Source organism: Ranitomeya variabilis, chromosome 4, assembly GCF_051348905.1.
Source record: "Ranitomeya variabilis isolate aRanVar5 chromosome 4, aRanVar5.hap1, whole genome shotgun sequence".
Taxonomy (NCBI): domain Eukaryota; kingdom Metazoa; phylum Chordata; class Amphibia; order Anura; family Dendrobatidae; genus Ranitomeya; species Ranitomeya variabilis.
In genome coordinates, this window is record NC_135235.1 from 675802273 (window position 1) to 675817997 (window position 15725).

Here is a 15725-nt window from a genome sequence, read left to right on the forward strand (position 1 = left end):
ATCAGACCTCAGGGCAGTTATAAGGGAGGAGATTAGTAGTTCCCTTAAAAGCAGTCGGCATGAGAGATCCAGGGAGGTATCGCCAGGATCGAGCCCGTCTATGCAAGAGGGTGAATGCTCACGTTCCTCATCACCATCCTCTTCAGATGAAGAGGGGAGACCTTGTTTTTCAGTGGATGGAATGGACGCACTAGTTAAAGCAGTTCGTACCACCATGGGGGTTGTAGAAAACAAGGAGCCAAGGTCAACCCAAGATCTAATGTTTGCAGGGTTGTGCCAAAGGAGCCGTAAATCGTTTCCGGTAGTGCATACGGTGAAAGAACTTGTTAAGCGAGAATGGGACAAGCAGGATAAGGGTTTCCTGCCATCATCAGCTAAGAGAAAGTACCCCTTTGATGACAGAGTCCTGGCGGAATGGGTTAAAATTCCTAAAGTGGATGCGGCTGTAGCTTCCATGTCTAAATCAACCATCTTACCGCTAGAGGATGTAGGCCTTTTAAAAGACCCTGCGGATAGGAAAGCAGACATGTTCCTTAAAAAAGTGTGGGAAGCATCGTCGGGGGCTTTCAAACCAGCAATTGCCGGCACTTGCACTGCCAGACCAGTTATGGTCTGGGTAGCCCAGCTGGAGGAGCAGCTAAAAACTAAGGTGCCTCGTGACAAGCTACTGGATTCACTATCCCAGATTCGGGAAGGTGTAGCATATTTGGCGGACGCCTCAGTGGACTCCCTAAAACTTGCAGCCAGATCAGCAGGACTCTCAAACGCTGCCCGGCGAGCCTTATGGCTTAAGACCTGGAAGGGGGACGCGCAGGCTAGAGCTAAACTATGTACTATTCCGTGTAGGGGTGAGTACTTGTTTGGGCCAGTGCTAGATGACATCCTAGCTAAGGCTGATGATAGGAAGAAAGGGTTTCCTAAAGTGTTCAATCCTACCTTTAGGAATACCTTCAAGAAACGCTTCCCGTACCGGAGACCTTACTCAGTCCGGAATTGGGAGCCGGCGGAGCCGAAGAAAAGAAGTTCAGACTTCAACACCTCATCATCTTCTTCAAGACGTAGGCGAAATTACCGATAGATCGGACCTTCCAGTAGGGGGCAGATTAAGGCATTTTTATGCTCAATGGAGCAGAGTAACTTCCAGTAATTAGATCCTAGGTATAGTTAGGTCGGGATTAAAACTAGAGTTCCGGGAAAGACCTTCAGATTATTTTATACTGACTGCCCCTGGTTCCTTAAACCAACAGAAGGCCCTGGAAAAAGAGATCCAGATGTTGAGACAAAAGGAAGTTATTGTAGAGGTTCCAAAAGATCAGGAGGGAGAGGGGTTCTATTCCCCCTTATTCTTAATCCCCAAACCTGATGGTTCCTTTCAAACCATCATAAATTTACGAAAACTGAACAAATTTTTACAATACCATGCCTTTAAAATGGAATCAATTAAATCGGCAACTAAACTTCTTTTTCCCAGGTGTTATATGACAGTCCTGGATTTAAAAGATCTGCCCATTCACAAAGATCACCAACGGTTCCTCAGAATGGCGGTGCGCCTAAACGATCAGGTCAGGCACTTTCAGTTTACGGCAATGCCATTTGGATTATCTATGGCACCAAGGGTGTTTACTAAGGTCATTGCGGAAGTAATGGCCTATGTCAGAGAGCAAGATACTTTAGTTATACCCTACTTGGATGACTTCCTAGTAGTGGGTAATTCATTTGTCCAGTGTAAAGATCGCCTAAACTGTATAATATCTTCTCTACAGGACCTAGGTTGGTTGGTCAACCTAGAGAAGTCAAAACTAAGGCCATCGACTATTCAAACCTTCTTGGGTATTCTGCTAAATTCAGAGAATCAGCTGTGTTTTCTTCCAGAAGAAAAGAAGCAGAAGGTCATACACAAAGTCAGCACGGTGATAAAAAGACCAAATCTGACCTTGAGAGATGCAATGTCCCTGTTAGGATCGTTAACAGCGTGTATACCAGCTGTTCAGTGGGCTTAATTCCACACTCGAGTACTACAAGCCCAGGTCCTGGATACAGAGAAGAGCCTTCAAGGTCGGTTAAGCGGAAATCTCAGGCTATCTACCACCACTCTAAACAGTCTAAAATGGTGGCTAAATATAGAACATTTGTCAAACGGAGTTTGTTGGGAAATAGTACCAGACAACACGATCACGACCGACGCCAGTCCAATAGGATGGGGAGCTCACATAGGAGATGTTTGGACTCAAGGGCAATGGTCTCCTTTAGAAGTCCTCCAATTGGAAGGAGCTCACGGCAGTATAAAATACCCTGCTCAGATGGCTACCGTTGCTTCAGGACTCGCATGTAAGAGTCCAGTCGGACAACACGACAGTAGTAGCATACCTCAACCATCAGGGAGGGACGAGGTCGAAGTCTCTGATGATCACCACCGCAGACATATTCAATATGGCCGAGACTCATTTTCGCTCTCTTTCAGCGGTTCACATACGGGGAGAACACAACATACAGGCAGACTACCTCAGCCGTCATTCTCTACGTCAGGGAGAGTGGGTTCTAAATCGGCTAGTTTTCAAACAGATAGTGGGTCTGTGGGGATCACCAGTCATAGATCTGTTTGCTACGAGGGAAAACAGACAGACCAGGAAGTTTGCATCCCTTCGGGTAGCGGACAACCCTTCCGTAGTGGACTCCCTTCAGATTCATTGGCGGTTCCCTCTAGCCTATGCATTTCCCCCACTATGTCTGATTCCGCTAGTTCTCAGGAAAATCAGGAAGGAGGGGGCGAGGGTAATCCTGATTGCCCCCTTCTGGCCCAGGAGGGCATGGTTCTCTTTACTCAGGGCAATGTCAGTGACCGACCCCTGGGTGTTGCCCGTAATTCCAGATCTTCTTTCTCAGGGTCCATTCCGTTATCCCAATGTGGAATCTCTGCATCTCACGGCGTGGAATTTGAGAGGGAATTATTGAAAAGGAGGGGATTTTCTGATGCTTTAATATCTACCCTTTTAAGTAGCCGAAAGGAGATTACTACTAAGATTTACTGTAAGGTCTGGAAAAAATTTCTTTCCTTTCACCAACAGCCCTTTACGGATAAAATTCCAATTCCGGCTATTCTGGAATTTTTACAGAAGGGCCGTGAATTGGGTTTGGCGGTAAATACCCTTAGGGTCCAGGTATATGCTCTGGGGGCATTGTATAACAGCAATGTAGCAGGAAATAGATGGGTATCTAGATTTATGAAAGCTATGGATCGGAGTAACCCTGTTCATATTGTTAGATTACCCCCATGGGATCTAAATCTAGTTTTAGATGCTTTAACAGAACCCCCCTTTGAGCCGTTAGATTCTGTCTCCATTAAAAATTTAACTCTAAAGACGGCCCTGCTAGTAGCCTTGACTTCTGCTAGAAGAGTGAGTGATATGCAAGCGTTGTCAGTAGACCCTCCTTATCTAATGGTCTTTCAGGATAGGCTAGTCTTGAAGCCTGACCCAGCATACCTACCGAAGGTAGCCTCTAAGTTCCATAGGAGTCAGGAAATATATTTACCTTCATTTTATGATAACCCCGTTTCAGCAGAAGAACAAAAATGTCATACGCTAGACGTTAGAAGAACAGTATTAGAGTACCTACACAAAACAGAACCCTGGAGGCAGAGTAGAGCTCTGTTTGTCTCCTTTCAGAATCCAAGGAAGGGGATGAGTGTTACTAAAGGTTCTATTGCCAGATGGATCAGAGATGCAATATTTCTTGCCTATACTGCCAAAGGTCAAACTCCTCCAGAAGGCATCAAGGCCCACTCCACCAGAGCCATGGCCTCATCCTGGGCGGAGAAAACGGACGTCTCCATAGACGTGATATGTAAGGCGGCAACGTGGTCTTCTCCTTCCACCTTTTATAATCATTACCGTCTTGATCTATCATGTAAGGCCAATTTAGACTTTGGCCGTTCAGTACTTAGTGCTGTGGTCCCTCCCAGGTGATTAGTCTTTGAAAGTCTCTCGTAAGGGTGCTGTCGTGGCGATAGGAAAACCGTTTTTTACTTACCGGTAATAGGATTTTAGAGTCCACGACAGCACCCGCACATTCCCCCCCGTAGTTAAATCACTGGTTTCTGCACTCTTTGGGTAGTGTGCCATTAGTTATCACTCTTTTAGAGGTGATGGTATTTAGTAATGCTTAAGTATATATGATTATGTACTAACTCAATGGGCGGTGTCCCTTATACTCTGAAACACAAACTGGAGTGGTGAGGGGGACCGCCCCTTTAAATCCTGTAGGTTCCTGTCCAGATGGTGGGCGGATCCCCTCTCTCGTAAGGGTGCTGTCGTGGACTCTGTAAAATCCTATTACCGGTAAGTAAAAACCGGTATTTTTATCAATTTACAAAATGCAAAGTGAAAGAAAACAGAGAAATCGAAATCCAATCAATATTCAGGTACTTGCATACAGAATTTGAAGAAACTCGGCAGGGAGCTTGTTCCAAAATCTTGGAGAACTAACCACTGATCTTCTGTTGATGTAGGCTTCATAACATTCTTCTTTTGCACTGAACTGTATATATGTCTCAAATCATTAATTCTCAACCAATCCATAAAAGCTGGGTGACCCATCTCTAAAAAGCTCTCAACAAAGGGATAAGCAGTTCTTTTTGTTCCAATATTTTGTTCTATCCCTGAAGCTTATTTGCCGCAGGGGCACGTTAGTCACTGGCTGCTACAATTTTATGTTACTTCTTTTAAATTTTGTGTCCTGACAGTTATTTAGCTGTATTTTTCCTCCTTCGGCCAAAATGCACATGAAATGGATAAAAATGTGATACTTGTATAGATGACAACACAAATATAATGTGGATGTTTTAATATAATATGCACTATGGATTGGTAGATGGTGCACAACCCTCAACTTTGGGCAGAAATGGGATTTGTAGCATAGCTGGGAAAGGACAAGGTTAAGCTCTGCAGCGTCCTGCGTAGTTGCATCTGAAGGGTTTCACTAAGAAGCAGGTAGTAGCGTCTTCAAGTGGCAGTCTCCTGAGGGAGTATCAGTTCGCTGGATGTTGTTCGCTGATGGAGAAAGAGGCTGCGGCACCGAAGACAGGCAGGGGGAAGGAGCGGGACGCCGGGAGCAGGTAAGTATGACATATTCACCTGTCCTCGTTCCACACGCCGGGCGTCGTGCCATCTTCCCGGCGTCTCTCTGCACTGACTGTGCAGGTCAGAGGGCGCGATGACGCATATAGTGTGTGCGCCGCCCTCTGCCTGATCAGTCAGTGCGGAGAGACGCCGGGAAGATGGCGCCGAGGAGCTGCAAGCAAGAGAGGTGAGTATGTGTTTTTTTTTTTTTTTTTTTTTTATTGCAGCAGCAGCACAGATTTATGTGGAGCATCTATGGGGCAATGGTGCAGAGCACTATATGGCAGAGCTATGGGGCAACGGTGCAGAGCACTATATGGCACAGCTATGGGGCAACGGTGCAGAGCACTATATGGCACAGCTATGGGGCAACGGTGCAGAGCACTATATGGCACAGCTATGGGGCAACGGTGCAGAGCACTATATGGCACAGCTATGGGGCAACGGTGCAGAGCACTATATGGCACAGCTATGGGGCAACGGTGCAGAGCACTATATGGCACAGCTATGGGGCAACGGTGCAGAGCACTATATGGCAGAGCTATGGGGCAACGGTGCAGAGCACTATATGGCAGAGCTATGGGGCAACGGTGCAGAGCACTATATGGCACAGCTATGGGGCAACGGTGCAGAGCACTATATGGCACAGCTATGGGGCAACGGTGCAGAGCACTATATGGCACAGCTATGGGGCAACGGTGCAGAGCACTATATGGCACAGCTATGGGGCAACGGTGCAGAGCACTATATGGCACAGCTATGGGGCAACGGTGCAGAGCACTATATGGCACAGCTATGGGGCAACGGTGCAGAGCACTATATGGCACAGCTATGGGGCAACGGTGCAGAGCACTATATGGCACAGCTATGGGGCAACGGTGCAGAGCACTATATGGCACAGCTATGGGGCAACGGTGCAGAGCACTATATGGCACAGCTATGGGGCAACGGTGCAGAGCACTATATGGCACAGCTATGGGGCAACGGTGCAGAGCACTATATGGCACAGCTATGGGGCAACGGTGCAGAGCACTATATGGCACAGCTATGGGGCAACGGTGCAGAGCACTATATGGCACAGCTATGGGGCAACGGTGCAGAGCACTATATGGCACAGCTATGGGGCAACGGTGCAGAGCACTATATGGCACAGCTATGGGGCAACGGTGCAGAGCACTATATGGCACAGCTATGGGGCAACGGTGCAGAGCACTATATGGCACAGCTATGGGGCAACGGTGCAGAGCACTATATGGCACAGCTATGGGGCAACGGTGCAGAGCACTATATGGCACAGCTATGGGGCAACGGTGCAGAGCATTATATATATGGCACAGCTTTATGTGGAGTATCTATGGGGCCATAATGAATGGTGCAGAGCATTATATATGGCACAGCTTTATGTGGAGCATCTATGGGGCCATAATGAATGGTATGGAGTATCTATTTCTAATTTTGAAATTCACCGGTACCTGCTGCATTTTCCACCCTAGGCTTATACTCGAGTCAATAAGTTTTCCCAGTGTTTTGTGGCAAAATTAGGGGGGTCGGCTTATACTCGGGTCGGCTTATACTCGAGTATATACGGTATTTTGTTTGACTGAGCTGTGCTTAGCTCAGCCATGTATGAGTAGTCAGGGTCTGTTCTGTTTAGTTAGTGGCTGGACAAAGCTAGGGACTTATGTGTTATGACCCCAATGGCAGAGGGTCTCAGGAATAATGCGAAGTCAGTAAATACAGAAAACCAGCTCATAGGGCAGTGGTAACTGGGCTGACCATATAACTAATCCTAGCACCACAAATACCAGCAGCCGGGGAACGTTCCTACGTTGATCCTAGACGTCTCGCGCCAGCCGGAGAGCTAACTACCCCTAGAAGGGAAAAGAAAGACCTTTCTTGCCTCCAGAGGAAATACCCCAAAAAGTTGGATAGAAGCCCCCCACAAATAATAACGGTGAGGTAAGAGGAAAAGACAAACATAAGAATGAGCTAGGAATTTAGCAAAGAGAGGCCCACTAGCTAATAGCAGAATATAGAAAGATAATTTATATGGTCAGCAAAAAATCCTATCAAAAATATCCACACTGGAAATTCAAGAACCCCCGAACCGTCTAACGGCCCGGGGGGAGAACACCAGCCCCCTAGAGCTTCCAGCAAGGTCAGGAATCACATTTAGTACAAGCTGGACAAAAATGATAGCAAACAAATAACCCAAAAAACAAAGAAGCAAGACTTAGCTTAATTTAGCACGAACCAGGACCAGCAAACAGGAGCAAACAGAATGTGTCTGATAACACCGATGCCAGGCACTGGACTAAGGTTCCAGGAGGTTTATATAGCAACACCCCTGAAGTAACGACCCAGCTGGGTGCAAACAGAGGGAAGGAAATCCCAGAGTCATATCACTAGTAACCACTAGAGGGAGCCAAAAAAGTCTAATTCACAACACTTATGTATATGGGTTAGTTTTGGTGCTGTACAATCTGTAGAAAGCAATAAAAACTGCCCCTGTTTGGACCAAAACTGCATTCTCTGTGTGGCTAATTCCTACCAGAGAGAGTGAATCCATACAATTGGAGGATGAAATGCAGGTGTGAAAACCCACTTGTAATGAAATCGAACGAATGCATTCCGAATAAAAATCAGATTGCATTCGGACCAATGTTATTCTATCATTGTGTGTTCATCTGCAATTTTTTTTCCAGGTCAGATCGGATCACTATTGGACTGGAACAAAATTGCAGCATGCTGCGATTGTAATCGGAAATTGGATCACATTATGCAATAGAAGTTAATGAGTGCGAGAAAAATCGCACAGCACTCTGATCATGGGAGTGCTGTCTGATTTTTACACACCAATGTCTTTTGAAAAGCCGGCAATTTAGCAGCAGCGTACAGTAAAATCACAGCGGGACCCGACAGGAAAGAATAGATTATATACACATAGAATAGGTAGATATAAAGATGTCGGTGACATATACAATTAGTACAGTGTGTGTGCAGCTTACTGTACATGTATTTAATTATTAAAAAATTATTTCTCTGAAAAAAATGGCATGAGCTCCCACTTAATTTTCTTAACCAGCAGAGGGAAAGCCGATGGCTGGGGGCAAATGTTTACAGTCTGAGAAGGTTGGTAATATCCATGGAGCTTCACGGGTTATTAACCCTAGAACGCATACCCATAGAAATCTACACATTCACGCACCTGGGGCCTTTTAGGCCTGTTTACAATTATCATGGAATAACTCAAATAAAAATACTTTTCAAAGTTTATTGCAAAGTAAGGATGCATTCCCACTAGCGCATGGGTCCGCCAGGACGGGATTCCGTAATTGATCTGACCTCCTGGTGACCCCAGCTAAGGCTGGCGGACGCATACCTGGGGCCTCGCAGGCCTGCCAGGTTACTTGTTACAAATAAATATTCCTGCACCAAGTTTGCTACAACCAAAAAATGTTTTCATAAAAAAATTGCATATAGAATGCCTATATTTGGCTTGCCAGTTTACTTACTTTTTTGTTGTTTTATGCACATAATTATGTTTTGAAATATACACATCTTAGGCTGTGTTCCCAGTAGCGCTGGGGTTCACCAGAAGGGGATCCATAATGGATCTGACCTCCTGGTAACTCCAGCTAAGGCTGCCGGAATGGCGGGATTCCACCAGCCTTAGCTGGGGTCACCAGGAGGTCAGATCCATTACGGATCCCCTCCTGGCGGACCCCAGCGCTAGTTGGAATGCATCCTTACCTTGCAATTGTAAAATAAATTTTGAAAAGTATTTTTATTTGAGTTATTCCGTGTTATTTGCACACAGGCCTAAAAGGCCCCAGGTGCGTGAATATGGGGTAGTCCCAAAGAAAGGTTGTTAAACTGAAATGTCTGTAACATAAAAATATATGAATAACTGGAAATTACTAACTATATACCTGAGGATTACCTAGATTTTCAAAATTCGAACTAAAGTACTTTTACAGAAAATAGAAAACAAGTAACCTGGCAGGCCTGCGAGGCCCCAGGTATGCGTTCTAGGGTTAATATCAGCCCACATCATGATGTGGGGTGATGTACACATGATGTGTGCTGACAAGGTCGCATGATGTGCAGTGATGTATAGGACTGTGTACAGTAGTGTGTAGGACTCTGTTCAGTGTATAGGACTGTGAGCAATGAGTATCCAGCCTTCTGATGTGTTGGCTGTGTGTCTGTAGAGCAGTATGGGGATTTACAGACAGCAGAGCCTATATGCGTGATTTGCAGGTGGCAGAATTTGTGTGTGTGATGTAGTCTGTAGGTGGCAGAGCATTGATAAAAGCTGTAGATAGCAGAACCCTGTGTGAATGGTGTTCCTCAGGAGCTGAGAACCAATAAACAGCTGGCACTGTGGGTTGGCAGATGGTACCCAGCCCTCGACTTCGGGCAGAGGGGGGATATGTAGCATAGTTGGGAAGGACAGGATTACATCCCAGCTCTGCAGGATCTTGAGCAGAGTAGAGTGTGAGAGTGACCAGTGACAGTGTTAGTTGGCTGGGGAAGCAGAGCAGATTGGAGGTGTCTTGACACTGAGAAGAGTTTGCACTGGCCGTGTGCAGAGAACCATAAGTATAATTGGTTGCTATGGATTATAGCTGTTTTGTGTAATTTGAGCTAGAGGTAGCTGCAGTCGTGCATGAGTAGCCAGGATCAGTTCTGTTTAGTTAGCGCCTGGACAAGGCTAGGGATTCATGTTTGTTTGTTTTGGTGCTGTGCAATCTGTAGAAAGCAATAAAAATGGCACCAGTTTGGACCAAAACTGCATTGCCTGTGTGAATGCTACCTAAGGCATAATGCCTACGAGAGAGGGTGAATCCCTACATTACCTACGGGATCAGTGGTGCTCCTACAACGTTAGTAGTGCATCTATGCAGTGATGTTACATTGTAATGTTATGTGATCGCAATCGGTGTCTGCTGAAAGTAGCGCTGATATCACCGCAATAGTGCCTGTCAGAAAGGTAGGTATACCTTTTTTTATTTGCTATGTGGGGCAGTTAAGTAGTTACTGCTACATTATTTGCAAATTGTATGGACATTTTTAGGTATGTTATAAATATTTTCAGGTGATATTATTCAAAAATAATAAAATCTGTTCTATTGGCAGGTAAGTGTGTCAGGAACTCAGAGCGACATTGGAAATCCTTATGGTGTAAAGCATATGATCGTCATAGTATGCAAGATACTTATAAAAATCATGTCATTATTGCAGATATACCTCAAGGCCTTCACAGCAAAGATCTATTATTTGATTCATCACAGACTGCTAAGAAAAGTAAATGTCAAAAAAGGAGTGTTCTAAATCATAGCGCTCACACAGGGGAGAAGCCATACTCATGTTCAGATTGTGGAAAATGTTTTCATCAAAATTCAAATCTTATGACACACATGAAAACTCACACAGAGGAGAAGTCATTTTCATGTGAAGAATGTGGGAAATGTTTTAGTGTGAAAGCACTTCTTACTAGACATCAGAGAATTCACACCGGGATAAAGCCGTATACATGTTCAGAATGTAGAAAATGTTTTAATCAGACATCAAGTCTTGTTAGGCATCAGAGAATTCATACTGGTGTAAAGCCATTTTCATGTTCAGAATGTGGAAAATCTTATAACCAAAAAAGAGATCTTAATAATCATGAGAGAATTCATACAAAAGAGAAGCCATATTCATGTTCAGATTGTGGAAAATGTTTTCATGAAAAATCAAATCTTATGACACACATGAAAATGCACACAGAGGAGAAGTCATTTTCATGTGAAGAATGTGGGAAATGTTTTAGTGTGAAAGCACTTCTTACTAGACATCAGAGAATTCACACAGGGATAAAGCCGTATACATGTTCAGAATGTGGAAAATGTTTTAATCAGAAATCAAGTCTTGTTAGGCATCAGAGAACTCATTCTAGTGTAAAGCCATTTTAATGTTCAGAATGTGGAAAATCTTGTAACCCAAAAAGAAATCTTAATAATCATGATAGAATTCATACAAACGAGAAGCCATATTCGTGTTCAGAATGTGGAAAATGTTTTAAACAGAAATTACGTCTTGCTTGACATCAGAGAATTCACACTGGTATAAAGCCATTTTCATGTTCAGAATGTGGAAATTATTTTTTCCAAAAACTAAATCTTCTTAATCATGAGAAAATTCACACAGGGGAGAAGCCATACTTATATTCAGAATGTGGGAAATGTTTTAACCGAAAAATAAATCTTAATCATGAGAGCATTCACACAGGGGAGAAGCCATATTCATGTTCAGAATGTGGAAAATGTTTTAACATTAAATCCAATCGTATTACACATCAAAATACTCATACAAGAGCAAAGTCATATGCATATCCAGAATGTGAGAAATGTTATACTGCTAAATCAAATCTTGTTAAACATCTTAGGCCGGCCTCACACTCAGCGTATCAAAATACGGTCCGTATTTTACGGCCGTAATACGCAGAAAAGTCCCCAAAATAGTGATCCGTAGGCAGGGTGTGTCAGCGTATTTTGCGCATGGCATCCTCCGTATGGCATCCGTACTGCGATATTTTCTCACAGGCTTGCAAAACCGACATCTAATGGATTTATGTGCTCAAATGTTCGTTAAAACATATATACTGTGTGTGTGTGTGTGTGTGTGTGTGTGTGTGTGTGTGTGTGTGTGTGTGTATATATATATATATATATATATATATATATATATATATTTCAGCGCGATATATGTGTAAAGCTGGTAATTCAATTGCCAGCTTTTAATTTCTCCTTCCCAAACCCGACAGGATATGAGACATGGTTTACATACAGTAAACCATCTCATATCCCCTTTTTTTTTGCATATTCCACACTACTGTTAGTAGTGTGTATGTGCAAAATTTGAGTGCGGTAGCTGCTAAAATAAAGGGTTAAATGGCGGAAAAAATTGGCGTGGGCTCCCGCGCAATTTTCTCCGCCAGAGTGGTAAAGCCAGTGACTGAGGGCAGATATTAATAGCCTAGAGAGGGACCATGGTTATTGGCCCCCCCCCCCCCCTGGCTTCAAACATCTGCCCCCAGCCACCCTGAAAAGGCACATCTTGAAGATGTGCCTATTCTGGCACTTGGCCACTCTCTTCCCACTCCCGTGTAGCGGTGGGATATGGGGTAATGAAGGGTTAATGTCACTTTGCTATTGTAAGGTGACATTAAGCCAGATTAATAATGGAGAGGCGTCAATTATGACACCTATCCATTATTAATCCAATTGTATGAAAGGGTTAAGAAAACACATACACATTATTAAAAAGTATTTTAATGAAATAAACACAGGTTGTTTTAATATTTTATTGCTCTCTCAATCCACCTGAAGACCCTCGCTCTGAAAAATAATAAACCAACAATATACATACCTTCAGATGATCTGTCATGTCCCACGAAGTAAATCCATCTGAAGGGGTTAAATCATTTTACAGCCAGGAGCTGCGCTAATGCACTCACTTGTGCCTGTAAACCCCGGGTACTGAAAGGAAAGCAGGATGATCTGTACTTACCTTGAGTTGCGGTGATGCGCCCTCTGCTGGATGTCCTCATATGAACTCGAGCGTGGGAACTTTTCCAAGGCTCCAGTTCATGAGGACATCCAGCAGAGGGCGCATCACCGCAACTCAAGGTAAGTACAGATCATCCTGCTTTCCTTTCAGTACCCGGGGTTTACAGGCACAAGTGAGTGCATTAGCGCAGCTCCTGGCTGTAAAATGATTTAACCCCTTCAGATGGATTTACTTCGTGGGACATGACAGATCATCTGAAGGTATGTATATTGTTGGTTTATTATTTTTCAGAGCGAGGGTCTTCAGGTGGATTGAGAGCGCAATAAAATATTAAAACAACCTGTGTGTTTATATCATTAAAATACTTTTTAATAATGTGTGTTTTTTTTAACCCTTTCATACAATTGGATTAATAATGGATAGGTGTCATAATTGACGCCTCTCCATTATTAATCTGGCTTAATGTCACCTTACAATAGCAAGGTGACCTTAACCCTTCATTACCCCATATCCCACCGCTACACGAGAGTGGCCAAGTGCCGGAATAGGCGCATCTTCCAGATGTGCCTTTTCTGGGGTGGCTGGGGGCAGATGCTTGTAGCCGGGGGGGGGGCCAATAACCATGGACCCTCTCTAGGCTATTAATATCTGCCCTCAGTCACTGGCTTTACCACTCTGGCGGAGAAAATTGCGCAGGAGCCCACGCCAATTTTTTCCGCCATTTAACCCTTTATTTTAGCAGCTACAGCGCCCAAATTTTGCACATACACACTACTAACATTAGTAGTGTGGAATATGCAAAAAAAAAAAAAAGGGATATGAGATGGTTTACTGTATGTAAACCATGTCTCATATCATGTCGGGTTTGGGAAGGAGAAATTAAAAGCCGGCAATTGAATTACCGGCTTTTCACTAACACCGGTGCGTATTTCTCGCAAGTCACACTGCTGGTCTGTGTGGAATCCGTATTTTTCTCACCCCCATAGACTTTCATTGGCGATTTTTTTTTTGCGCAATACGGTGACAAACGCAGCATGCTGCGATTTTCTACGGCTGTACAAGACCGTATATTACGGATGCATAATATACGGCAGATAGGAGCTGGGCCATAGAGAATCATTGGGCCGTGTGTAATGCGTATTTTACGGACGTAGTTTATGCGCTCATACGTCCGTAAAACTCGCTAGTGTGAGGCCGGCCTTAGAACTCACATAGAAGAAAATATATTCTCATGCTCAGAATGTGGGAAATGTTTTAACCAAAAATAGAATCTTATTAAACATGAGAGAAGTCACAAAGGGGAGAAACTATATTCATGTACCGAATGTGAAAATTGTTTCAACAGTAAATCAAATCTTATTAGACATAAGAAAATTCTCACAGAGGACAAGCCTTTTTCTTGTGAATAATGTGGAGAAATGTTTTAGCAAGAAATCAGGCTCTTGTTATAAATCAGAAAACTTACAGTACATGAGTAAGGCCATATTTATGAGCAGAATGTGAAATATTAAATTAAATCTTATTAGATATCTGAGTAAAGCCATTGTATTGAATCATAGAATGTTAGAGTTGGACGGGACCTCCTGGGTCATCTGGTCCAGCCCCCTTTTCAAAGCAGGATTCACTAAATCATCCCAGACAGGTGTCTGTCCAGCCTCTGTTTGAAGACTTCCATTGAAGGAGAACAAGCCACCTCTCATGGCAGCCTGTTCCACTCATTGATCACCCTGTCATAAAGTTTTTTCTAATATCTAATCTGTGTCTCCTCCCATTCAGTTTCATCCCATTGCTTCTAGTCATTCCTTGTTTAAATGAGAATAAAGATGATCCCTCTACAATGTGACAGCCCTTGAGATATTTGTAGACAGCTATTAAGTCTCCTCTCAGTCTTCTTTTTTGCAAGCTAAACATTCCCAAATCCTGTAACCGTTCCTCATAGGACATGGTTTGCAGACCAATCACCATTCTGGTTGCTCTTCTCTGAACGTGGTCCAGTTTGTTGATGTCTTTTAAATGTGGTGCCCAAAACTGGACACAGCATTCCAGATGAGGTCTGACCAAAGAGGTGTAGAGGGCAATAATGACTTCACGTGATCTAGACTGTACGCTTCTGTTAATACATCCCAGAATTATATTTGCCTTTTTTGCTGCTGCATCACACTGTTGACTCATGTTCAGTTTAGGATCTATTAGTATACCCAAGTCTTTTTCACATGTGCTGTTGCTTAGCCCTATTCCTCCCATGCTGTATATGTCTTTTCATTTTTATTGCCCAGATGTAGTACTTTGCATTTTTCCCTGTTAAAAATCATTCTGTTAGTTGCTGCCCATTGCTCCAGTTTATTTATATCTTTTTGAATCCTCACTCTCTTCTCTAGTATTAGCTATCCCTCCTAGCTTTGTGTCATCAGCAAATTTAATCAGTTTACCCTCAATTCCTTAATCTAAATCACTGATAAGATGTTGAACAATACAGGGATCAGGACAGAGCCCTGTGGTACCCCACTTGAGACATTCTTCCAACTGGATGTGCAGCCATTTACTCTTTGGCTCTGATCACTAAGCCAATTATGAATCCACCTAATAGTTGCCTTATCCATTTCATACTTAGTCATTTTTTCAATAAGGATTATGTAAGATTCAAGATATACTATATCTACAGCATTTCTCTTCTCCACCCAGTCAGTGATTCTGTCATAGAAGGAAATTTATTTAGTCTGACATGACTTATTAGTTACAAATCCATGCTGACTCTGTTTAATCACTTAATTCTTATCCAGGTACTTACATACATGTTGTTTAATAATTTGTTCAAAGATCTTTCCTGGTATAGACGTCAAACTCACCGGCCTATAGTTCCCTGGGTCCACCTTCTTCTCCTCTTTGAAGATAGGAACAACATTTGCTCTTCTCCAGTCTTCTGGGACTTCTCCTGTTCTCCAAGAATTTTCAAAGATTATGGAGAGTGGTTCAAAAATTTCTTCTATCTCCTTCAGTATTCTAGGGTGTAATTCATCTGGACACGGAGACTTGAATTCATTTATGTTAGCT

General features: G+C 43.4%; 1 protein-coding gene across 1 annotated transcript in view; it reads left to right on the plus strand.

Annotated features, from left to right (window-relative positions):
- The window catches only part of LOC143768209 (uncharacterized), a 63192-nt gene extending 51411 nt beyond the window's left edge, over nt 1-11781 (plus strand). Inside the window, 1 exon segment of the mRNA XM_077256902.1 lies at nt 10365-11781. Coding sequence (XP_077113017.1) covers nt 10365-11209 — 845 coding nt within the window. The 3' untranslated portion in view covers nt 11210-11781.
- The last annotated feature ends 3944 nt before the right edge of the window (nt 11782-15725 follow it).